This window comes from Strongyloides ratti (assembly GCF_001040885.1).
Source record: "Strongyloides ratti genome assembly S_ratti_ED321, chromosome : 2".
NCBI lineage: Eukaryota > Metazoa > Nematoda > Chromadorea > Rhabditida > Strongyloididae > Strongyloides > Strongyloides ratti.
Window position 1 is genome coordinate 14,009,784 of NC_037308.1, and position 26,586 is coordinate 14,036,369.

General features: G+C 20.8%; 5 protein-coding genes across 5 annotated transcripts; all 5 read left to right on the forward strand.

Annotated features, from left to right (window-relative positions):
• Positions 1-607: 607 nt before the first annotated feature.
• Positions 608-12,325, forward strand: SRAE_2000445700 (Hypothetical protein; the record flags this gene model as incomplete). The annotated part of the gene is made up of 4 exons (XM_024643330.1): positions 608-657; positions 6,253-6,699; positions 11,757-11,952; positions 12,029-12,325. 4 exons carry the CDS (start codon positions 608-610, stop codon positions 12,323-12,325), a joined length of 990 nt encoding a protein of 329 aa, XP_024509010.1.
• A 2,455-nt stretch (positions 12,326-14,780) lies between these two features.
• SRAE_2000445800 (Probable uridine-cytidine kinase) lies at positions 14,781-15,672 on the forward strand (the record flags this gene model as incomplete). The annotated part of the gene is made up of 3 exons (XM_024643331.1): positions 14,781-14,846; positions 14,896-15,137; positions 15,207-15,672. The coding sequence occupies 3 exons, from the start codon at positions 14,781-14,783 to the stop codon at positions 15,670-15,672; spliced, it is 774 nt and encodes a 257-aa protein (XP_024509011.1).
• A 6,333-nt stretch (positions 15,673-22,005) lies between these two features.
• Positions 22,006-24,505, forward strand: SRAE_2000445900 (Eukaryotic translation initiation factor 2-alpha kinase 1; the record flags this gene model as incomplete). The annotated part of the gene is made up of 5 exons (XM_024643332.1): positions 22,006-22,399; positions 22,437-22,484; positions 22,648-22,652; positions 22,709-23,444; positions 23,490-24,505. 5 exons carry the CDS (start codon positions 22,006-22,008, stop codon positions 24,503-24,505), a joined length of 2,199 nt encoding a protein of 732 aa, XP_024509012.1.
• A 193-nt stretch (positions 24,506-24,698) lies between these two features.
• SRAE_2000446000 (Geranylgeranyl transferase type-2 subunit beta) lies at positions 24,699-25,739 on the forward strand (the record flags this gene model as incomplete). Its single annotated transcript, XM_024643333.1, has 2 exons — positions 24,699-24,827; positions 24,864-25,739. The coding sequence occupies 2 exons, from the start codon at positions 24,699-24,701 to the stop codon at positions 25,737-25,739; spliced, it is 1,005 nt and encodes a 334-aa protein (XP_024509013.1).
• Positions 25,740-25,845: 106 nt separating this feature from the next.
• Positions 25,846-26,536, forward strand: SRAE_2000446100 (Hypothetical protein; the record flags this gene model as incomplete). The annotated part of the gene is made up of 2 exons (XM_024643334.1): positions 25,846-25,936; positions 25,983-26,536. The coding sequence occupies 2 exons, from the start codon at positions 25,846-25,848 to the stop codon at positions 26,534-26,536; spliced, it is 645 nt and encodes a 214-aa protein (XP_024509014.1).
• Positions 26,537-26,586: the final 50 nt, after the last annotated feature.

The following is a 26,586-nucleotide window of genomic DNA, read 5'->3' on the forward strand; positions in this document are numbered from 1 at the left end:
TATAGGATAAATATTTAATAACTTTTTAAAAATTATAATACATTTTTTTTTATCTATAAAATATCAATTATAATATATCTTATTTTTATGATGTAATAATTTTATGTATATATTTTTAAAGTTAATTTAATTATCTTTTTTTCTTTTTGTTTCTAGGATTCAAAATATTTTTATTTACAATTCAAAAAAAGAAAGAAATAGTTTTGTAATCATTTAATTAAGCAGTTTTTATTTTTTGAAATTTAAAATTTATGAATTTATATCATAGGACAGGAGAACTATTTTTACATTATATTACTTAAAAGTGTATTCTTCAAACATTAAAAAAAAAAGCTTATAGTGCAAAGGAAGGGAAAAATAGTAATTCAAGATTTATTATCAATAAAATCTTTTTCTATATTTATTTGAGGAAAAAAAAAAAAGATTTATAAATATAAAAAAAAAACTTGAATTACGTCAAGTCTTTTTTAGTAAATATATTTAACAAAACAAAATTGAAATAATAAGGAAAAAAAAAGGATATATATAACAAATTATTTAGCCTTCCTTTTCATAAAGGAAAAAGAAAAGTGATACTTGGATAACAAAAAATTATTCATAATTTATTATGTCGTGGTTTTGGTCAACAGTTACAACAACATCATCCTCAACGGATTTGTAAGTGATTTTTAGATATAAATTTATTTTTTTTTTTACAAAAGTATTTATTTATCACTTAATATTATCTTATACAATATTAATACTAAATATAAATTTTAGTTAAGTCATCATTTTTCTTTTGTTAAAAATATTCTTTTAATACTATTTGATGTATGAAGAAATGAATGTTGTAGTAATTTATATTGTTTAATGATTCATGTTAAGTTACTACATAATGACTCCAATCTTAATGTTCTTAAAACAGTTTTATATATATTTTTCATTTTTATTATATTTATGTTTATTATAACATTATTTTTTAAAAGGTACCTTACCATTATTTTCTTTTCAATTTTTTTTTAACTAAAAAAATCATAAACAATACCATAAAATATTTAAATATATCATGCTGAGCTTTCTTATTTTTTTTTAATATATACCATCATTTTTTAAAATATTTAAATTATCATCTATTTCATTTTAACAATTCTTCATATATTTATGTTTTAAAAAATAAAACAAAATATTTCATTAAATATTAGAAAGAATAAAAGTGTAACGGATATTATTATTTTTTTTTTCATTTTATCTTCTAAAATTTTATAATCTTAGTAATTTTTTTTTTAAATTATTTAAAATTAAGTAAGTCAATCTATAAATATCAATAATATCAATTTAAATATTAAAAGAAATATTTTTATAAACTAAATAATTGATATAAATTTAAGTTTTAAAAAATTCGGCATATTAAATTTATTTTGAAATATTAATAAACTTCCTTGTTAAACTTTTTATTTTCCTTTCCATAAAATGCTATAAGTGCAATCTTTAGCACTGTCTCAAGTATCACTAACTATTATTAAATGATAAAACGAAGATGGTTTCTTTTAACCCTTTATTTTGAATGATCCTTTAACAATAAATGATTATCAACATACTTAATTTTTCTTATCTCCTTTTTTTTAAAATATATATTAAAACATCTAAATAAATATGTATTTATTATTATACTTTTTTTTATTAAAATAACAAAAAAAAAAAAAAAAACTGATGAATATATTATTAAAATAGTTGGAAAAGTTTATTATTATATTTTTTATTATTAATGCTTGTTTTTTAATATTAAAAAATTTATTATATTAAGAAGACTATTTTGAATAATTTTATATATTAAACTAAGATTTACATTTATACCGTTACACTTATATATATATATTATTATTTTTTTTTTGTCTACTGATTTAATATATTTTTTTTAGGATATCTAAATTTCTTATTTTCAGAAAAATAAAAAGATTATTTTCCCATATATTATCTTTTTATCTCTTTACGTTATTTTAAAATTGATAAGATCGCATATTATTAGTACTTTTTTTTTTAAAATATTTTTAATGCTTTAAATGTTAATCTATAATATTTTTTGATCTATAGTTCTTATAAAGTTCTTTAGTATTATTATTGAAAAGTATTTATGGTTGTGAAATATTCATTGTAAATATTTATTTGACATTTGTACATACTTTTCATAACTTAGACCCCCTTTCGTCTATACATTTTATCATTCAATGTCATAACAGTTCAATTTTGGTAGGAACAAAAAACCCTCCTTAAAATGCAACATTCTTTGCGCATATTTAAAATTTTTACTATTAGTATTGAGGCTATAAAAAGATATATAAAGATACCAGTATAGAAAAGTTTATCTTCCTATGATAACAACAAACACTTTTATTATGACGAGATGGTATGCCTAAAAATGATGAACCAATGGATATATAATATATATTTATACAAGTAAACATATATTTGATAAGATAGCTTTAAGTTCTTAAGAAAGTTACTATTAAACAAATGACTTAAAGTTTTACTTAAACTTGTATATATTATATATATATATATATGTATTTTCAAGTACAAATACCAACAATAAGTAGATTAACACATTTACTAATAATAACAATTAAAGATGTCAATACAAAAAAGTGTAAATTAAATTTTTTTTTTATTTTAACTTTTTGTACTAATATATTAATATATTTTATCTAAGTATAAATAACTTTTAATTAATGACTTTTTTTTTTATTAAAAATTCACTTTAAATATTTTTTAAGATGACAAACAGATTTAGAATTAATTAAAGATAAGTACATATATATAGAAGTACAGTAACAAAATCACATAAACCTTTTTCTATAACTCTTTTATCACTATATATAATAATGAAGATTGCTTTTATAATAGAAGCTTTTATATATGTGTATCTTTTTTTTTTCCCAAATTTTTAAAGGGTAAATTGGAAAGAAGATAAAAACAAAAACTTATGGGTATATATATATTTTTTTTTTTAATTTTTTTTTTATATAATGGGAGATAAAAGGGTCAATAGGATTAATATAAAAATAATATTAAGTATTATCTTTTAATATTTTATTAAATAAATATTTCGTATGTTTTTAATTATTAACTATTTTAAAAAATATTATTTAAATCAAATTTATATAATTTATGACCCTTTTCCTTTATATACATTTATTAAAAATTTGTAGTTTATTAACTAAGTATAAAGAATTCTTTAAATATATGGTTCTTTTAAAAAATAGAATAAATTAAGATAATAAGAAAGTTTTGATGTATACATGTATATATATGTTTTAAAACTTCCATCTTCTTAATTATCAACAGTCTTCTTTAAAATATAACTAAAATATTATGAACATAGATTTAGTCTTTTGAAATCGTTTACCCTATCTCTCTTTTATTTCATTCATTCATTCTTATATATTCCATTATCCATTTTATACCTACTTCTTCTTATTCTTCAGAAAGGAATACTCAAAAAATCCTAACACTTCTTTATCAGAATGTCATTATTATCCTTTTTTTTTTCTTTCTCCTGATATAACATCATATAGTATCGTTTATATTGATGTATATATATACATATATCTTTTAACTAAATATGTTAAAATAAAAATAGATATATTACTAATTTAAAGAATAATTTTTGAATTATTACATTTACATTGTTATTTTCTTCGTTATGCTAATTACAATTTATATGTAACAATAAATTCATCTTTTACATTAACTTTTCAAAATATTATTTAGAAAATACATTACCATATTTTTTAATTTTTTATAATTAGATAAAATATATATGATTCATAATAAATCTTATTATAATATATAAATACACATATTTTTATTAAAAAAAAAAAGAAATGCATTTAATTAAAGTTTTTGACACCTTTTTTTTTATTACTATTTTTCAATATTATTTATTATAATATTAAGAAAAGATATTATTTATTTTAAAAATATTACTAGGACAAAATAAAAATGTATTATTGTATAAATCTTTGTATTATTTTTCATTTTTTTTTTTCAATTATTTGTTTAAATGATTCAATAGTACTACAATTTTTTTTATTAATAGACTATATTTTAATGATATGTTTATTTATTCAATTTTAAATATATTATATTTATTATAGTAAGGAGTAAAGTACAAGAAATGTTAAAAAAAATTTTTTTTAAAAACATGTATTTACTTTTACAATTATTATATACAGTTTTTTTTTCATATTTTTTAATTATAATATAAATTTTATTTTAAAATACTTATAACAAATTAATTGTCATTTAAATGATATTTATACAAAAGTATGAATAAAAAAATTGGATTAAAAAGATATTATAAATGATAAATTATGTGTTATTTGTTTTGTATATTTTATCATTGTGTCTCTATAGCTTAACTAAATCATCACTCATCAAAACTTATCATTCTCTCACACTTCTTATCGGCATCTTTTTTTTTGTTTTTCATTAATTGATATAAAAATTATAATTATTTTTATTGATAATAATTGATAAGTTTATTATACATTTATTATTCTTTTCTTGAAAGATAGCTCAATTTAATTTTTGTTCTTTTTTTTTGTTCTTGTTAAAATATATTTACTAATTTTTGTTACATTATTTAAAACCGCAAAATTATATCACAAAAATTTTTTTACCCAAAAACTTTTACTCTTTTCAAAATATAAATATATATATATATATTCATCTTTTCTTTTTCCTTTCCATCTTTTTTGTTTATAATTACTCAAATGATTTTGTGAGATGGCAATTAATTTTGAGAGCTTTAAAAAGTTCCCACATGTCTAATTCTTGTGATAACTTTTAAATTTTTGATAATTCTTTAAAAGTTTTATCCTTGGGTATACTTTTTAATCCTTCTTCATTTTAATCTTTTCACACTGTTTGTTTATTTTTAATAAATCAGATCTATAATAAAATGTGATTAATTTAATCTTTCTCAATCATTATTATCACAACTATTAAACTATTTTTTTTTATCTTATTAATAATTTTGATGATTTTAAACACATTTCTTAAAATTATAATTAAATAGAATAAAAGTAGGTAATATTATTAGTACCTCACAGACAGAAAGGGGGTGAGTAAAATTTATTCTAAACCACATTAGATGAAACTAAAATTACAACATTTAAAAATTATGATGAGATTGTCAAATAAGTTTGTTTTATCTTACAATTACAACGGCGTAAGAAAAATGTATTTTTATTTTAAGATAAAATTAAAATTTGTCACTAATTATTTTACTCATTATATTTAATAATACATGCTAACCTAAAAAATTATCGAATAATTTTATTTTATTTTACTATATATTTTTACATTAAAATCAAAATTTTTTTAGTAACACTTATTGTATAATATGTGGGTGTATAAAAATACATTAAAAATGATAATATTTTTTAATATATATTTAATGTAGATCAACTGATCTACAACAATTTTTATCGCTAACTTCAATAATTATAAGTTGCCATTAACATATACATATCTTTTTTAAAAAAAAAATAGCTTAACAAATTTTTAAAGAAAATTACATATAAAAATGATATAAGAATTTTAAATAATCATATTTGTTTACACAGTTTATTTCACATAATATATCAATTTTTAAAAATTAAAATAATAGTTTTTTTTTATATTTTAGTATTACTTCTTGTATTTAAATTTTTTTTATTTAATGTATATATTAATACTAAAAATTTATTATTCATAATAAATATTTTTATTATCTGTTAAATAGCATATTTCACATATTATTCCGTAATTAAAAACTTTATTAAAACTTCTAATGATTATTAGGAGAGAATGATATTTTTAATTTTTTAATTATATGGAAGATTCTTTAAGTTGTGCATCATTAATTTTAATGATTCAACAAATATAACTTTTTTTTTTCTACTAAATTTTATGTTCTCTTTCTAAACAAATGCTTAATTTTTGTGTTCCAGTTTTTGATAGCAATTAAAATTTATTTTTCATTTATAAGAAACAATTTTTATTTTTATTTGTAACTTTCTTCTTTTAATATTGTTAAATAAATTTTTTTTTTTATAGTAACTATTTGTTTTTTTTTAACAATTATAAGTTTTGAGAATATCTTAAATTATATGAGAATAATTATCTATTTCTAACTTATTTATTTTTATTACGATGATTTTATTTTTAACAAGGAAAAATTTATATTTATTTGCTAAAATAATTTTTTTATCTAACTAAATATTTTTTTAGAGACTCTGAAAGCACTTCAAATTTTGTGAATGATTATACATCAGAATCCTCAAAAGAAACATTCAATACCTTACGACATCATCATCATCCACCAAAAGTACCAACAAAGAGTATAGATTCAATAACATCATCCATACCAAGAACATCCTCAACATTATTTGATCCATTAAAAACAATAGCAGATATCTCTGCAGATGACTTAAGATCATTCGATCCAACAGAAGGATTTTTAAAATTTTTTGGCACAAAAAAGTCTTCTCATGACAATCCACTTCTTCATAGTGTTTTACCTCAAACATCATCGGTAGAGGAGAATAATTTTCATCATTATTCACAACAGTTAGACGAGACTGCTTTGAGTACATTGGACGATTTTCATACCAAAAATTTACCCTTTGACAATTCAAATAATTTTGATCCAATGGGAAATTTAGAAAATTTAATTAGGTATGTTTTATATTACCAAAATAATTTTATCTCTCATGGGATAAGTTATTTTCTGATATAAATATAATTTACTAAAAATTTTCTTTAAAAAAAAATTTTATATAAATCTTTTAGTTATGTTAAATTGACTGATAATCAGTTACTTGTGATATGACTTATTTCAATAGTATAAAATATAACTTTTTTAATGCCAAACTATAATTAGAAAATTTTTTACTAAAAAAACATTTTTTTCTAAATATATAGTTAAAATTTCATATAAATATATATATGTATTATTTATAAATATAGCATTTTTATTTTATATAAATAAAAATATTCTTAAGACCTATTAACTATGAATTCATTGGTATTAACAAAACGGTAAGTGAATAAGCATGTTATTAATCACGTTATTATTAAAAAGACTTTTAATATAATTGCCTATTAACTGGTGTATAATATATTTAATATTACATGTAAGAAATGTTGTAGAAATAATTTTTTTTGACTTTGTTAGTAGATTAAAATTAATATATAAATATATAAGTCATAATAAAAATATTCATTTATAATTTCTTTTATTTTATTTTATTGTAATAAATTTTATATACAATTTTTTTTTAAAAAAAATTTTTTAATATTTTACTATATTTAATATTAAAAAATTTATAAAAGTTACCTGTTAAAAAAATATTTATTACAAAGATCATTCCTAGGACAGTTAATATTTTGTTAAAAAGAAAAAAAAACATTTATTCTTACTTGTTAAGCCTTCTTTTATTACATTGTGAAATATATATTTGTATAAAATAATAGAAAATTAATTTTAATAAAAAAAAAAATTATATCATGATATGATAATTTATCATTCCTAATTCCATTGGTCATGAGAAAAAACAATGTTATTCATTTGATATGAAAGGGAAAATTAATATAATCTTTATTCTCATACTTTTTCTAGAATACCAACATCATACTTCTTCACACACATTTTTGCAAAGAAACATGATACAAAATTACCTAAAGGGAAAATTTATTTTTAAGTTTTTGATAAGTATTTCATTCTTAAGAAAATTAAACAATTCAAATAGTTTATTTACTAACTATTTTTTGAAGTTAAATAATAAACTATTAAATTAAGTTATTTTAATATATAGTATAAAATATTATATTTATTACATATTAAAACTATAGATAAAAAAATTTAATTTTCTAATATTTTTTCAAAAAATTTGTTATATAACCTTTTTTCATCTTTTTTTTTCTATAAAAGTACCTCATTTTTAAAATATTGGTTTTTACAATATAAAGGTGTGAAAGTAAAAATATAAAAAAGTTTAGTAATATATTATTTTTGTTAGATAATTTATATGTATATAAATATTATTTCATTCGATTGTTAAAAGCTTATCACTTAAACATGAATTATTTATTTGAACTTATATTTAGAAAAAAGATTAGTGAAGCGTTATTAAACCATGAAACATGACATATTAATTTTATTAAATATTTCTGATTATAAATGACTTTTAAAAATATATTACAATTTTAACAAAGATAAATGATATCTTGTTATTTGTAATATTACTTTAGATACAATATCATACTAATCTGTTTAATGTTTTATTTTATTTTTCTTCTTAAAAATATATTTATTCATATAAAATATATATTAAACTATATGTATTAAACATAAAGAGTGTTTAATTATTTTTAATATTAGACAATTGTTTAATTTAAATTTATTAACACTTTTGACATTAACATGCATATAGCTTTAAAGATCTTTTACCCTTCGTTAAACTTGTTATCACTATTTTTACTTTTTGCCATTTCCTAATTTTCATATTCTTAAGATAACTTACCATAACAAATATATTGTTTATAATTAAATTTTACTACTAAAAAATATCATTTTTAATTATTAATCTTCTAATAATATTAATGGATATATGAAAAAAAAAATATAATAATTTTTGTAATATTTTTCAACCTATTTTTTTTTTTTATCATAAAACAAAATCTGTGTGTAATTACTTTTATTGTTTACTGATTATTTATTTTTCTCTCCTAAAAACAATTACTTTTTCTTATTTTTCATAGGAACTTTTTTTTTTAAAAAAAAAAAGTCTATATCAAAATTTTGTTAACTTATCAATTTTTCACTTGATTACTTCTTCTTCCTTTTTAAAAATACTTCACCATACTACTGCTTCAAAAACCATTTTTCTTTATTTTCTCCTTATTTATTCACATTTTTTGGTTCTTGAAATTTAATTTTAATATCTTTTACAATTTAAGAAAACATATTTATTTCTAATTTTCTTCAAAATATATCATTATTTTAACCAAAATTGTTAATATATATCTTGTAACTGAATTTTTTTTTTAGCTATAAAAGTTTACTCTATTGATAAAGTAATAATAAAAAATTGTTTCTCTATTCTTAATAAAAAAGAGAAAAAAGGACATGAGTATACTTTTAGTAAATCTTGCTGATGGTGAAAAATCTTCAAAAATCGGGTGGGTAGTTTTTTTTTTTTTAATTATGATTTTGTTAAATATACATATATTTTTTTATTTATAAAAAAAATTAATAAGAAAATTTATTATATATTTATAATATGATATAAAAAAAAAACAATACTCATATATTATATATGTTATTATTTTAAAGCTTCTTAAGTAATTATCAAAACTTTTATTTAATACAATTGTTTCCTCTTTTTTCTTATGATATAATTAAGTTTCTTGAATAGGATAAATTAAAGAAGAAGTAACTGTTTTATCACAAAAGGAGAGTAATAAAAATAAGAAAATATTTGCACTTTAATAAATCAAATAATTCTTTTTAAAACAGGGATAAATAAATATATATATATATAGATATATATTTAAAAAGGGAAACCTATAATAGTTAGATAGATATAGTTCTTAAGATATGAATAGTACTATATAAAATTTTTAAAAGGATAAGATTAAAGTTAATAAATATATCTCCATGTTCAAAGTTTGGACACAATCATAAGAATAAAATTACTTGTTTTAACTATTTTTACTTAAAAATTTTTAAAAAGATCTCTTTATATAAGATACTCAATTGTTATTTTGTTTAGAATCTTCTTTATACTTTTGAAACTACTAATGAGTTTGTCATACTTGTATATATTTTGTAAATTGTTAAATAGATACAGTCCATTAATGTTTTACTAAGTTATATTGTTGTAAACAATAAATTGGAGAATGATAATAAATTTTGAAAAAAGAATCTTTATTGAAAAAGCTTTCTAGTTCTTAAAAAGTTATCTTCAATAATAAATGTTATTGTTAACAACAAGAAGTATGCGGCAAATTGATAAATTGACTGAGGTTATTTTAACAGTTATTCAATTTAAAATGTTTTGTGTTGAAAAAAATTTAAAACTATTTTTATATAATTTTTTTTTTTACTTTTTATGACTTAATTTAGTTACAATTTTATATTATTTATTTATTTAAATTATTATTTTTTAAGATAAAAACTAAATAATAAAAAGTTTAAAAAAATTGTTAAGATAGTAAATTAAATAAAATTATTTAATAGTCCCTTTTATTTTTTTAAATAAACTTTTATAAGTAATATATATACACCAAACGTGCCGTGTAGTTATTTATGCCTTTCAAAAACTGTCCCATTGATGATAGAGGAAAAAATACCGCAGCTTTCTTTGATATAAAAAAAGGGAATTTGGACAGCCCTAAGATAGATGGTTGAATATATAAAAAGAAAATGAGGTTGAATCATTTTAAAATTATCAAATTTTTCTTCCTCATATTCATTTTGTTGAATTAGGATCTCTCTTCTATAAAAAGAAGTTGGAAGGAATATAAATTAGTTTTAGATATATATATTTATATATTTATACATATCTATATTAAGCTTGATTACTTATAACTATTATCACAGGAAAGAAACTATCTCTTATTGTTAATTGCTTTCTTTTTATCAAAAAATTGTTAAAAAGGATTAAGCTTTTAGAAGAAATTTAACAAAAATTTCAATTTTTCTACATTTACTACCGTACATTTTTATAAAAAAAAAATTATCAAATTCTTCATTACCTCATTTTTTTTTTCTTTAAAAGAATATAAAGTTGCAAAAAAAAAAAAATTTTTTTTTCAAATTATTATTTACAAATTTTTACTTATAACTACATTATTATTTGTTTATTATTACTGTAAAACTTTGTTTATCAAAAAAAAAAACTAAAAAGTTTTAGTTTTTTCTCCTGCACATGGATATGACTCTTAAATATTTAGTCAGGTATGTTACAATTATATAATAATGTACAAGTAAAACAGTTTTAACAATGTATATATATAAAAAAAAAAGTAATAATAATATAAACTATGGAGATTTCTATTATGTATGGAGAAAGCTTTCTTCTTAGAGTCAAAAATAAGTATAATAATTATTCTCTGACAAATTTCTTTTTATTAAAACTAACATTTGATTTATATTATAATTAACCTCATCTCACTGCCAATTATATGCACTTAACTAACAATTTTCTTTGGCTTTCCGGTAAAAATTTTATGTTTAAGGACTTTTTATGATAACATTTATGTAAAAACTATAATATCTATACATATATAAAAAGTGTAAAATTAGAATATCAAAATTATAAGCTACTTTTATATTTACATTTTTCTAATTTTAACATAATATTATACTTTTCATGTTAAAAACATATCACATATTTTATAAATATTTTTTGGCAAGTTTTTTTTTTGCCACTCTATAATAGTATGATTTCTTCTGGCGATGTTTATTATGAAAACGATAAAAGTAAAGATATTACTGATAAATTACGTGAACTTTTAACTTCTGATAATCAATTACTTCATGATTATGCTACACATGTATATAAAAAAAGGTTTGATATTATTTCTTAAGAAGCTTTAGGTGATACTTAAAAAAATTCAAGGACAATAAAAAAAAAAAACTTGTAAAAAAGTTAATAATTAAAAAATAAAATTTTTTTAAAAATATATAAAAAATTTTGTTTATTTTAATTTATCCATTTTTTTTTCAGTGAATCATATAAATTCATTCGCATGGCAGATGACCTCCATGATGTAGCAAGATATTTGAATGACATGAGGTTATGCTTTATAGCATTAACTGTTACTTGTTATATAATATTAATTTTATATGGAATTACATTATGTGTTAGGAGGAGTAGGAGGAATAATGCAGCAAATTCTAGAAGGCCTAGATGGGATTATCAGGTAATGTACAATCTTCCAAGGAATATTTCCTAATATTGTATGTGTGCAAATTATTGCACAAATTTTATAATTTTAGGTTGAAGCACAACCAGAATATCGTAGCCACAATGATGATCAATCAAATACCGGTACCATACCAACACAAAATTTTATGAGCCGTAATGCACGCTCTACAGCACCACCATTTATGAGGCATGGAATGTCTATGAATCATTCTCAACAAACAACACGATTAATGACAGATTTGGATGGAACTGTCAAGCATCAACTTCCAAAAATATCATCAGTCAATGAGACTAATTCTACAGATACAGAACATGAAACTAAGAACAGTAAAACAAATGAAAAAAGAAATGGTGTGATGGATATTTAAAAAGATATAATTATTTTCATACCCTTCTGTATCATTTCTTTCTTAAAAAAAGCCTTAAAAAGCTGCCTAAGACAATCTGTAGGAGGTATTAAATTAAATTGATCATCACTTAGGAATCTCCATATAACATTATTAATAATAATATTATTATATTGTATATATATACATAATATCTCAATGTCTTTCTCTTTAATACATTTTTAGAAAAAAAAAAGAGAGAGAAACAATGAAAATAATAAATTAGAAAAAGAATCTATACAATATTTATTGTATAATCATTGGTCAAGGAAAACAAAAAAATTTAAATATATTTATGTATATTTTATAAATTTCAAATAAAATTAATTCCCAGTTGTCTTGAAGAAAATATTTTAAAATCTATATACAATATTATATCTTATCTCTTAATAAATATAATAAATTTTTACATTAAACTAATTTTATTTTACCCTTATTACTTTATTTAATATATATATATATATTTTCTATTATTAAATACAATTTGATTTTATTAAAATAAGTCATCAAAACTTTTAAACATATATAAAATTTTTCATTACATTATTTGGTGGATATTAAAATTTTCATTTAGTATTACTTCTTAAAAATTTTATTTTAAGATGAATATAAAATAAGTTTAAAAAAAAATACTACTTATATGAAATAAGAATATAAAAAAAAAAGTTATTAACTTTAAAAGTATATGAATATAGATTTTATAAGTTATTCAATAACAATATTAGAAATATAATAACAATTTTAATAAAAAAAAAAAACCTTTTATTTTCACATTATTCTTATTTCAAAGTTATAAGAAATGATGTAATTTATATTTAATAATATATTTACATGTTAATAATAAAAAAAAAAGTTTAATAATAGCTAATATTATTAAAAATTGAAATAATATAAAATAATCAAATTATTTTTTTACTAATTAGGCAATATGAATCTAAAATTCCAATTCCTTAAAATATGAATTTATATTTTTTTGTAGTCAAATTTAATGAATTTTTTACTTTAAATTTACAAAATATTTCAATAATGTTTTTTTTAAGATAAAATCAAAGAATTTACTTTTAAATTTTTATAGCCTTTATACATTTTGATATACTTAAAATTTATGTTATATACAAATATATCACGTGGCGCATGCAAATTTAAGTATGTATGTAAAAATTTTTTTTTTTTTTGCTTAATTTATATTATAATATAATATCTTTTTTTATAGTATTTTTTATAAATAATTTATAATATTTTAATATTAAAATTATTTTCATAGTAATTTCTTATTTTATTTAATATATTTAAAAAAAAAAGAAAGTAAATAAAATAATTACATAATTTTTTCATTTATATTAAATAAAATTATATTAAAAACTTTTTTATTTTTTAAATAATGCCTTTATATATATATATTAATTTTTTCCATAATATGAGCAATATATTCTTCTTTTTAAAGGTTAAATATTACAGTACTTCAATCCATTTTTATGTCACTTTCCCAACATTTGTTAACTTCATTTATTTAAAATATTTTTGTAAGACAAATTTAATAATTTGTATTAATAAAAAAATAATTTATTATAATTTATTTTTTTTTTATTACTATTAACGATTTTATTTTTTAAAGTAAAACAATCTTACATTCTTAAGTTATATATTATTCTTAGAGTCGTTTTTCCAACTTTCTTGCATTTATCAACTTTTACTATAGTTGTCTTAAAGATATTTTATTTTCTAACTTTTATCAATTACCCAGTTGTCTAATCTTTTGTACAATATTTATTTAACCTTTATCTATTTACTAATATTATTAATTAGTAAAAAAAATTTTTTTTTATAATATGACAAGTAATTTTATTTCATAATTAATTAAATATAATATAAAAAAGGATAAATATATTATATTATACAAAATATTACTAAAATATACATTATCTAAAATGTACAAAAAAATTTTTTGTTTAATTTTTACAGCTTAATATTTTAAAAATTTACAAAAATGTTTATTTTCTCTTTTTAAATAAATGGTTTTGAAGCTTTTTTTTTTGTTATATACTAAATATGCCTTAAAACATTTTTTTTTTAATATTTATTTAATTTTGTTTAATATTAAACAGTATTTCTATAATAAAATATTCATCTAATAAATATTTCAGTTTATCTATATTTTATTTTTATAAATATTATATTTTTATTAAATATCTGTCATGTCAATGGATCATTTCATTAAAATTATATAAAAATTCATGTGTCATTGTTATATAAATGTTTTGTTAGATTATTTATATTATAATTTATATATTAGTATATAGTGAATTAAATTTATAGATATATAATTTTTGATATAACATTTTATAATATTTTTATCATACATAAATAATAATTTGGTATATCTTAATAAACTTTTATTTTTTAGACATACCTATACAAAACATTTTCCAAAATAATAATGGTTAATAAGGGCATTGTACTTCCATTTTTTATTGGTGTTGCTGGAGGAACAGCTTCTGGAAAAGTAAGTATTATTATTATATAAATTAGATTTATTAATATAAATATTTTAGTCCTCAGTATGTTTGGAGATTGTCAAAAGACTGGGTAATGACCAACATCAAGTTTTAACTATTTGTCAAGATTCTTTTTATAAAGAGTTAAATGACGAAGAAAAAGTAAAAGCAAATTTGGGTGATTATAATTTTGATCATCCTTCTGCTTTTGATACTGATGAAATGTTGAAAGTTCTTATGACTTTGAAAAGTGGTAAACCTGCTAAAATTCCAATTTATGATTATAAAAATCATTGCAGGTATATATTTTTTTATTATTATTATAAAAAAAAATTTTAATTATCAATATATAAATTTTTTTTTTCTAGATTTGCTGACAAATTTAATTATGTTGAACCTGCTGATATAATAATTGTTGAAGGAATTTTAATTTTCTATGATGAAAGACTTTGTGAATTGTTTAATACAAAATTATTTGTTGATACTGATTCTGATATTCGTCTAGCTCGTCGTGTTAGACGTGACTCAACTGAACGTGGTCGTAGTTTAACACAAATATTATATCAGTATTTAACTTTTGTCAAACCATCTTTCGATGAATTTGTTTTTCCAACAAAAAAACATGCCGATGTTATTATACCAAGAGGAGCAGATAATGTTGTTGCTATTGATCTTATAGTTCAACATATGAGTGAAATTTTAAGATCTCCTAGATCAACACCATGTAGTTCTGTTGATGAGACATCTGAAAATGAAAACATAATATCAAAACATAATGGAAATGGTAACACAGTTTGTAAAGTAAATTGCGAAGTTATATCCAGACCACATTAATTTTTCATATTTTATAAAAATGATATGAAATATTACAATGTGTGATCAAGAGATTTAATATGGTTTACTGTTCTTTCAAAGTTTTCGAATATTCTTATATATATATATCTTAATTCATTGTTTTGTTGGGTTGTTAAGTGAAAGATTCTTGATCATTGTTTAATTGATTTTTTTTTCGTTATTTATGTATAATATTTGAATCTATTCTAATTATTCATATTATTTTTTTGTTAAATATTATTTATCATTATCTATTTATATTGTTAATGTTTGGAATTCACTTTATTATGGACATTATTACACTGCTATTTTTAGTTACTTTGTTTTTTTAGCAGAAATTTCTGCTTTATTTGTAATAAGGTTTATCTATTTTGAGTTCTACTATTTTATTACATATTTTGAGTGAATTTTGCTTTCTATGATAAATATTAATGTTACTATTATTCATTTTTATGATGAAAAAAATATATTACAAACTTAATTTTTAATATTATAATTACATTATTGCTTTGTTTAATGATTTTACTTTTATTAATTATTGATTTGTACCTTTTTGTATTTAACAAAAATATATGATTATTAAAATAATTTTTCATTGTTAATTCATGAAATAGAATATATTTTCAGTCAACTTACTAGGGTAAATAATATGTGTGTGAGACAGATATTCATACGTGTATTCTTTCTGCTTGTTACTGTTAATTTGTTTTTATTTATATGTGTTTCTAAACTGTTGCCTGTTTTTTTTAACTTTTTTAATTTCCTCTTTTTTTATTGGTTTTTACAAATAAATATTTAATTTCAACTTTTTTTTTTACTACTTTACTATAATGTTTAAACTGTAGAATATATTTTTTTAGATAAATATTTACATATGTATTTGCTATTTAAAAAATTAAAATTAAAAATTCTACTAAAAAAAAGACATTGGTATTTGAAAATTTTTTAATACTTAAAATGTAGAATAAAAAATTAAATAATTATTTTATTCTTATTTAGTGATATTACAAAGATGGTTGACATAAGTTTGTATTTAAATGTAATTTAATAAATAATCTTACGTTATCAAATTATTGATACTTTAAATTAAAAGTGTCCATAAAATCAATGGCAAGCATACTGTTTAAAAATAAGTTATTAAATAATTTAAATAATTGACAAAATTATGCATTAAAATTCATATTTTATAATGATTAATTAATTTTAATTATATAAAAAGTTTTTGATACTAAAAATTTCCTGTTAAAGATATACTATACTGTCTATTATTCATATTGACAGGTTTATTTTTTAAAAAAATATTTCTAACAGTTATGACATATAATTTTAAATATTTATTAGTAAAAATTTAAGTAAACTTAAACAAAAAATTTGGTATCAAAATTTTATATTACTTAATTTAATTTACAAATGATAATTTTAGAAATAAAATTAAAAAAACATACATAGCAACAATTTATTTTTTTATAAAAATTCTTGCCAAAAAAATTTTAGATTTCAAAATTTTCTGTTACTATTCATGCTATAAAAATAATTTTTTTTTGAAAATATTAAATAATAGTAGACTCATTTGATAACATTAAAAAACAAACTTTTAATATAATAAAACAAAAATTTCAAATATTGTGGTTGTTTAAATAAAAAGACGAGAGTAAGGGATATTTTTAAAAAAAGACCAACATTTATGATACAACTAAAAATAGTACAGTTGAAACAACTTTTATAAATCATTTTTTTTGTGAAAACTCTATTAAATTTAGCCTCATCTTCTTATCATTTTCTTAACTTAAGATATAGCAGAAAATGTATTATGAGAATTTTCTAAGCATAGAACTCATAATTGTAGAATGTGTACTACTAGTAATATAATATTAAATGCGTTTGGCTTCTTAAGACTTTTAAACTATAGTTCATGTTGGAAATGTTTTCGAAATTTTAACTGTTTTTAAGATATGATACATAATATTTCTACGGGCTTAATCTATTGTTATCATTTTTTATATTTTAAAAACTTTTGAAGATAAATAAATTGTTTGAACGTGGATACTATATGAAAACTAATTAGTAGTCAACTCCAGTGGTTTTTTTGTCATAATCTTTATTTTAAAGCGAGATAAGCAAAAAGTTTTTTTAAATATTATTGCTTCTGGCATTTCTATATCTTGGCCGAAAATTCTTACAATATGTTGAAACTAGTTTCATTGAATTCCTCATGAAAAGTTGTTCTAAAAAAATGTTTCTAGAAAATACCTTTTAAACTTACCAATATTCACAATTGATCCAAATAATGCAATCTTGACCTTCAGCATGAGTACTAAAAAAAACAACTTTTTTTAGAATTTCAAAAAGAAATTAGGCTCATCTGATAGCCCTTGAAAAATCATAAATTTTAAATATAATCAAGGCTATATCAGTAGCAAAACTTGAGAAGTTATGATAAATCAAAGTTTGAGGCGAAAGCAAAGAATATTTTTTGAAAAAATCTGACTTCTATGATGAAGTTGGAAATATTAAAATTAACCAAACTATTCTAGATCAGATTTTTGCGAGGAGTCGATTAAACCTAGTCCTGTCTTCATAGGACTTCTTAATCTCAAGATATAATGTAAAATGTATCTTGAAAAATTTTCAAGTACGAAGCTCATAACTCAAGTAAATGAGCTCCTAGAAGTATGAAATTAGATGCGCTAAGCTTCTTGAAACTTTTAAGCTATAGTCTACGTTAAAAATATTTTCTAATATTCAACCGTTCTTGAGATATATTGTTTGGTATTTTTGCGCGCTTAATTTATTGTCATCATTTTTTATATCTTAGCAACTGTTGGAGATATAAAAATTATTTGAATGTAGACCCTAAATGAAAACTGATTAGTAGTTGATTCCAGAAAGTTGTTTGTAAATATCTTTATTTTGAAGCAAGATATAGCAAAAGGCGGAAATTTTTTCTAAATAATCATTGTTCACGACTTTTTATATCTCAGCTGAAACTTGTCAGATTACTATGAGACTAGTTTCATTCGATTTCTTTTTAAAAAGTGGTCAAAAAAAAGTGTTTTTATAAAAATATCTCTTAATTTTACTAAGATTCATAATTGGTCCAAGTATCTCAAACTTGACCTTCAGCAAAAGTACTAAAAAAACAACTTTTTTTTGAATTTCAAAACGAAATTAGGCTCATCTGATAGCCCTTGAAAAATCATGAATTTTAAATATAATCAAGGCTATATCAGTAGTAAAACTTGAGAAGTTATGATAAGTCAAAGTTTGAGGCGAAAGCGGAGAATATTTTTTGAAAAAATCCGACTTCCATGATGAAGTTGGAAATATTAAAATTAAGCAAACTATTCTAGATCAGATTTTTGCGAGAAGTCGATTAAACCTAGTCTCATCTTCGTATCTCTTCTTGATCTCAAGATATGATGAAAAATGTATCTTGAAAAAGTTTCAAGTACGAAACTCATAACTCAAGTATATGAGCACCCAGAAGCATAAGAATAGATGCGCTGGACTTCTTAGGACTTTTAAGCTATAGTCTACGTTGAACATTTTTTCTAAATTTCAACCGTTCTTGAGATACATTATCTGGTATTTTTGCGCGCTTAATTCATTGTCATCATTTTTTATATTTTGGTAACTGTTAGAGATATAAAAATTATTTGAACGTAGACCCTAAATGAAAACTGATTAGTAGTCGATTCCAGAAAGTTGTTTGTAAATATCTTTATTTTGAAGCAAGATATAGCAAAAGGCGGAAATTTTTTCTAAATAATCATTGTTCACAACTTTTTTATATCTCAGCTGAAACTTGTCGGATTACTATGAGACTAGTTTTATTCGATTTCTTTTTAAAAGGTGGTCTAGAAAAAAGTGTTTTTATAAAAAAAAACTTCAATATTTTCTAAGATTTACAATTGGTCCAAGTATCTCAAACTTGACCTTCAGCATAAGTACTAAAAAAACAACTTTTTTTCGAACTTCAAAACGAAATTAGGCTCATCTGATAGCCCTTGAAAAATGATGAATTTTAAATATAATCGAGGCTATATCAAAATGAAAACTTGAGAAGTTGTGATGAGTCAAAGTTTGAAGCGAAAGCGGGGAATATTTTTTGAAAAAATCCGACTTCTATGATGAATCTGGAAATATTAAAATTAAACAAAATATTCTAGATCAGATTTTTGCGAGAAGTCGATTAAACCTAGTCCTGTCTTCATAGGACTTCTTGATCTCAAGATATGATGAAAAATGTATCTTGAAAAAGTTTCAAGTATGAAACTCATAACTTAAGTAAATGAGCTCCTAGAAGCATGAGAGTAGATGCGCTAGGCTTCTTGTAACTTTTAAGCTATAGCCTACGTTAAAAATATTTTCTAATATTCAACCGTTCTTGAGATATATAGTTTGGTATTTTTGCGCGCTCAATTTATTGTCATCATTTTTTATATCTTAGCAACTGTTGAAGATGTAAAAATGGTTTGAACGTAGACCTTAAATGAAAATTGAATAGTAGTTGATTCCAGAAATTAGTTTGTCTATATCTTAATTTTGAAGCAAGATATAGCAAAAGGCGGAAATTTTTTCTAAATATTCATTATTCCCGACTTTTCAACAACTCAGCTGAAACTTATCAGATTACCATGAAACTAGTTTCATTCGATTTCTTTTTAAAAGGTGGTCTAGAAAAAAGTGTTTTTATAAAAATATCTCTAAATTTTACTAAGATTCATAATTGGTCCAAGTATCTCAAACTTGACCTTCAGCATAAGTACTAAAAAAAACAACTTTTTTTCGAACTTCAAAACGAAATTAGGCTCATCTGATAGCCCTTGAAAAATGATGAATTTTAAATATAATCAAGACTATATCAAAATGAAAACTTGAGAAGTTGTGATGAGTCAAAGTTTGAAGCGAAAGCGGGGAATATTTTTTGAAAAAATCCGACTTCTATGATGAAGTTGAAAATATTAAAATTAAACAAACTATTCTAGATCAGATTTTTGCGGGAAGTCGATTAAACCTAGTCTCATCTTCATAGAACTTCTTAATCTCAAGATATGATGAAAAATGTATCTTGAAAAAGTTTCAAGTACGAAACTCATAACTCAAGTATATGAGCACCCAGAAACATGAGAGTAGATGCGCTGGACTTCTTAGGACTTTTAAGTTATAGTCTACGTTGAAAATATTTTCAGAATTTAATTAAATTTCAAGATACGATATATTCTATTTTTCGCGCTTAATCCATTGTCATCGTTTTTATTATTTTTAAAATTGTTGAAGATATAATAATTGTTTTAAAGTGGACACTATATGAAAACTAATTAATAGTTGACTTCAGATATTCCTTTGTTAATATTTTTATTTTGAAGCGATATATAACATAAGGCGGAAAATTTTTTTCTGCATTACTATTTTTGACTTTTTTTTATATCTCGTCCAAAACTTGTCATATTGTAATGTTATTAGTTTCAATAAATTTAGTTATAAAAGTCTTCCAAAAATAAATAATTTTCGTAAAAATATGCTTATTGTTTTTTAGAGATTTACAAAGTGATCAAAGTATTTCATTATCTTTTCCTTGACTTATGTTATTTTTTATTAATTTTTTGTCTTTTAAACATTTGTATGATAAATATATAATTCGATGTTAATTATTTATTCATTCTTATAAATTTATTAATTTAAGTAAAACGTCTTTGTATTGTACAATATTAACAATCATTTAGAAGATAACATCATGGCAATTTTTTTATAAATTATGATGATGAATAAAATTTGTTTAAACTAGTATATTAATACACTAAACGTTCTATTAAATATTGTTTTTTTTTTTCTAAAAAACCAGTTAACTAAAATTTAAATGCTCTTTAATATATATTTTAATAAAAATGAAGTTATCAAATAAAATTATAATTTTATTATTTACTTTACCCAAAAGCTAATTTTTGTACTATTATTAAGCAAACAATATTTTTTTAATTTTTTTTTACTACTTTACAAATATATTTTACTTAAATATGCCTTATTATAATTTCCTGTATTTTTACAAAAAATATAATAGATTAATATTTTTCTCTTTTTTTAAAATGAAAAGAAATTAAATTAAAAAAAATTTTTTTCTCTATTTTAGTTATAAAAAAGTTGGTAGGATTCAAGTGACAAGCACAACTGTATATTTTATGAAATTCTTAAATTCAATCCCTTCAAGTAGACAAATGGAAATATGTCACCGTATACTTTCTTTATAAGATTATTATTTCACTAGCTTTACTATTTTTTAGACTGTAATTTTCAAAACATATATTTTGTAATATATTTTTTTTATAAAATACAATGGATCGTTTTCAAGAGTTGGGTCCTGATGGTAAACCTTGTAAAGCATGTATTTCAACAGAAGAATTATTAAAGCAAGGAATGAAATTAATTGAAAAGAATAAAGAAAAGGAAGTAAAAGTAAGAAATGACTGTCCACTTGATAAAGATGAACTAGGAAGAAGTACTTGGAAACTTTTACATACTATTTCAGTCTATTATCCTAATAATCCAACAGAAAAAAATAAAAATGATGTAAAAAAGACAATAGAATCATTGGCGGAAGTATATCCATGTACTCATTGTGCTGAAGATTTTAGAAAAGATATTAAAGAAAATCCAATAAAATTAGAAAATAGAAATGAATTAGCTAGTTGGATGTGTGAAGCACATAACAGGGTTAATGAAAAAATAGGTAAAGAAAAATTTGATTGCAGAAAGGTATTTGAAAGATGGTATGATGGTTGGAGTGATGGGTCATGTTTACAATGATTTACATAGTAAGCTTATATAGTTAGAATTTTTTTAAATATTAATAAAGTTTTGTTATTTATTTAGTATACATTATATGGTATATATTTAATTGTTTTCTATCAATATTTATATTTACTATATATATCATTAATATTTATAAAAAAAATAACTATGTATTGCTTTTTATAGATAAAGTTAGATGAATGGAGGAAAAGAAATTTATGAAAGCTGGGAAGATGAATCTTCAAAGATATTATTGTGGCCACCATTGGCAAAAAAACTACAAGTTTCACGGGTGGCAGATTTGGAAGTAAATCATATTGACAAAAGTAATAATGGATTAACTATTAAACGTTTACAATTAATGGTAATAACATTAATTAATTGGATATCAAAAGCAGCTGAACCATCAACTAGAGAAACGTGTAGAAACGTTTTATGGAAATTCGCTGTAGACCATGAAATGATACCTAATGATCTTGACCAAAATGGTACAACTATTTTTGCTGAGCAATTACATAAAAATATTTTGAAATATATTCAAGATAAGTTAGGTGACATATCACGTTTTAATATAGCTATTGATCATAATATTTCTGTTCATTGTCCACAAAATTTTTTAAATATGGGCCAGAGTAAGTATGAAAGTGATTTTCAGGAATGTGAATGCATTGGTAAAGGTGGTTTTGGTAGTGTTCATAGAGTTAAAAATTATGTTGATGGAAGGTATTATGCTGTTAAGAAAGTAATATTAAAAAATGATGATAATGATAGTGTAAATGAAGCATTGAAAGAAGTACAACATTTATCTATACTTGAACACGGTGGTATTGTTCGATATTATCATAGTTGGATTGATGTGGTACGTGTCAAAAGGAGAAAGCGCAGCAGCACGTGCAGGAGTACCACTGAATGTAAAATTGAAGAAATATCTACAGAAGAAGAAAATGAGGATGATTCAGATAATTCAGATGATAGTATAAATAGTAATAATACATTAAATGTAAATACAGAACCATCTTTTGCTTCAGATGATGGAACCGATATTGTTTTCCAAGATGATGACTCATCAGCATCGTCTCATTCTAGCAGTGGTAAAGGTTTTTTTAGACAACCTGATAATTCTCAAGAAAGTTTTACTAATTTTTCATCTCTAGATAGTTCATTTACTAGTGATAGTAAGACAAAATCTAATGATACTGATAAAACAGAAAATGAAGTAGTAATTAATAATCATGATCCATATTATATAACAAGATCGGCATTATTTATTCAAATGGAATTATTGACAACTAACTTGGAAGATTTATTATTAAATAAAGAATTTAGAAATTCTGTTGTAAGGAAAAGTTTTAATAGAAAAGCAATATATACACTTATTTCTGCATTATCTTACATCCATGACATGGGTATTATTCATAGAGATATAAAATCAGTAAATATTTTTATTAAAAAAACAAAAGATGATTGGAAAATAAAATTGGGTGATTTTGGTTTATCTTGCCAATCATATTTACAAGATCATGATGAAATATTATGTAAAGATAAATGTACAAATGATATAATTTCTAATTTAAGAATATATCATACAAAAGGTATAGGTTCAGTCAATTATGCTCCAGATGAACAAATGACATCTAGAACATATGGTCCAGAAGTTGATATTTTTGCTTTAGGGATGGTATTTTATGAACTGTTAAGTGACTTTTCAACACGTTCAGAATGTTATAATGCTTTTTTACAATTAAGAAGAACAGAAAAGTTACCAATTGATTTTTGTAAAATATATCCTAAAAAATCAAAAATGATTGAAAGTATGGTTTGTAAAGATCCATTAAATAGAATAACAGCAAAAGAATTATTAGAAAAGTTAAATCAAACTGTTAATGTTGAAGCATTCCACTTTGTTTTAAGTGAAAATGATACATTGAAAAAACATCTACAAGATTTAAGTAATGAATTGATGGAGGAAAAAAATAAAAATAATGAATTAGAAAGAAAATTAAAAGAAATGGAAAAAAAAATTAAATTATTAGAAAAAAAGTAGTATTCTGTTGTCATATATTTGAAAATGATAGTTACATTAATACTTTCTATATTCTAATACTTGTTAATTATTTATATTATTATTAATTTTATTTAAAATTTAGTTTCAATTTTTTAAAATAGTTTTTAACTATCTGTTATTTTATTTATTTTTTTTTAAATTTCTTTACACATATATATTTTTTTGTAGAAACATGTCGATTGGCCGAATTTTAGATATGTGCAGGAAGGATCTTGATATTCCAATCAATTCTCCTAAAATTTTATTAAAAGATTTACATTCCAGTTTTATTTTAAAATATGCTCAATCTAAAGGATCTTATGTATGTTAATTTTATTTTTTTATAATTTATTTTTAGGAATATATTATGTCAGCACACCTAAGAATGAGTGGTATTTATTGGTGTTGTGGAGCTATGGATCTCCTAGGACAACTTGATAAAATGGATCGTGAAGATATATTAAAATTTATTTTTGATGAATGTTTTGATGAGAAATCTGGTGGTTTTCGTTCATCAGAAGGAAATGATCCACATTTACTATCAACATTATCGGCTATTCAACTTTTAATAATGTTTGATGCTCTTGATCAGTTAGATAAAAATGCTGTATCAAAGTTTGTTACAGCTCGTGTCAATGAAGATGGTAGTGTTAGTGGAGATGATTCTAATGAATTAGATACAAGATTTTCATTTTGTGCACTTGCATCAATGTATTTAATTGGAAAGATTGATGAAATTAATAGTGATAAAATTATTGAATATGTAATGAAATGTTATAATTTTGATGGTGGTTTTGGTACTAGACCAGGTTCTGAAAGTCATTCAGGACAAATTTATTGTTGTTTAGGAAGTCTAGCGATTACAGGAAAAATTGATTTAATTGATAAAGAAAAAACTGCTGAATGGTTAGCTTATAGACAATGTCCTTCTGGAGGGCTTAATGGAAGACCTGAAAAATTACCTGATGTATGTTATGGATGGTGGGTTTTATCATCTTTAGCTATGCTTAAAAAACTTCATTGGATTGATAAAGAAAGTTTAGTAAAATTTACATTAGCTTCCCAGGATGATGAAACTGGTGGTTTTGCTGATCGTCCAGAAGATTACCCAGATCCTTTTCATACAGTATTTGGTTTAAGTGCTCTATCACTTCTTAATGAAGGTGATTTAGAAGTTATAGATCCTGTATTTTGTATTACAAAAAAACGTTTAAAAAATTTATCATTTATTTAATTTTCTACAAAATTAAATTGTACCAAAAATTTGATTATTAAAATAATATATATCTATTTTTATAATTTATTTTCTCATTAAAATTATTTTTTCATTTTTATCTAGTATGGTTTTTTCTCCAGATGAGGGAGAGTTTATTGAAACAGTAAATGTTGAATTATTAACTAATACTAGAAAACCAAGTCATTCTATTTATGGTAAGTAATTTTTTTTAACATACATAAATTATCTGTAATTTTATAGATAAAATAAAAGAAAAAAATAAAAAATACTTGAAAAAAAAAGAAGAAATAAATGCCTCTTATTTTTCAAATTCAAATAATACTAATAAAAATTTATTATATCAAAATAATAAAATATGCAAAATGTTTGATTCAATATATAAAAATGGGGCAAAAGAACCAAACATTGAAGGGATTACTATTATTCCAACAACAGAAAAAAAATGTAATAATGAAAAAAAAATTTTTTTGTCAAAGGGTAAAGAAACACAAAGTAAAAAGAATTCAAAAAATTTAGGCAAAGTTTCTAGAACATTTAAACAATTAAAAGATACTTCAAAGAATATTGAAAAAGAAAAAAATAATGATAAATATAAAAAAAATTCGTTACCCAGTTATGAATATTTTCAAATAGTAGATAAAAAGAAAAAAAATATATGTGATAGTTTCCCATTATTTACAACATCAATAAATACATGGAATCAATTAATTATTGCTTATATTTTACTATTTTTTTATTTTTATTTAATCCTTGAAATTAGAAATGCACTAAATCCAATGGTATATTATAGTTAACAATTTTACAAATTAATTAACATGGTATATGTTAAATCTTATCGTAACAT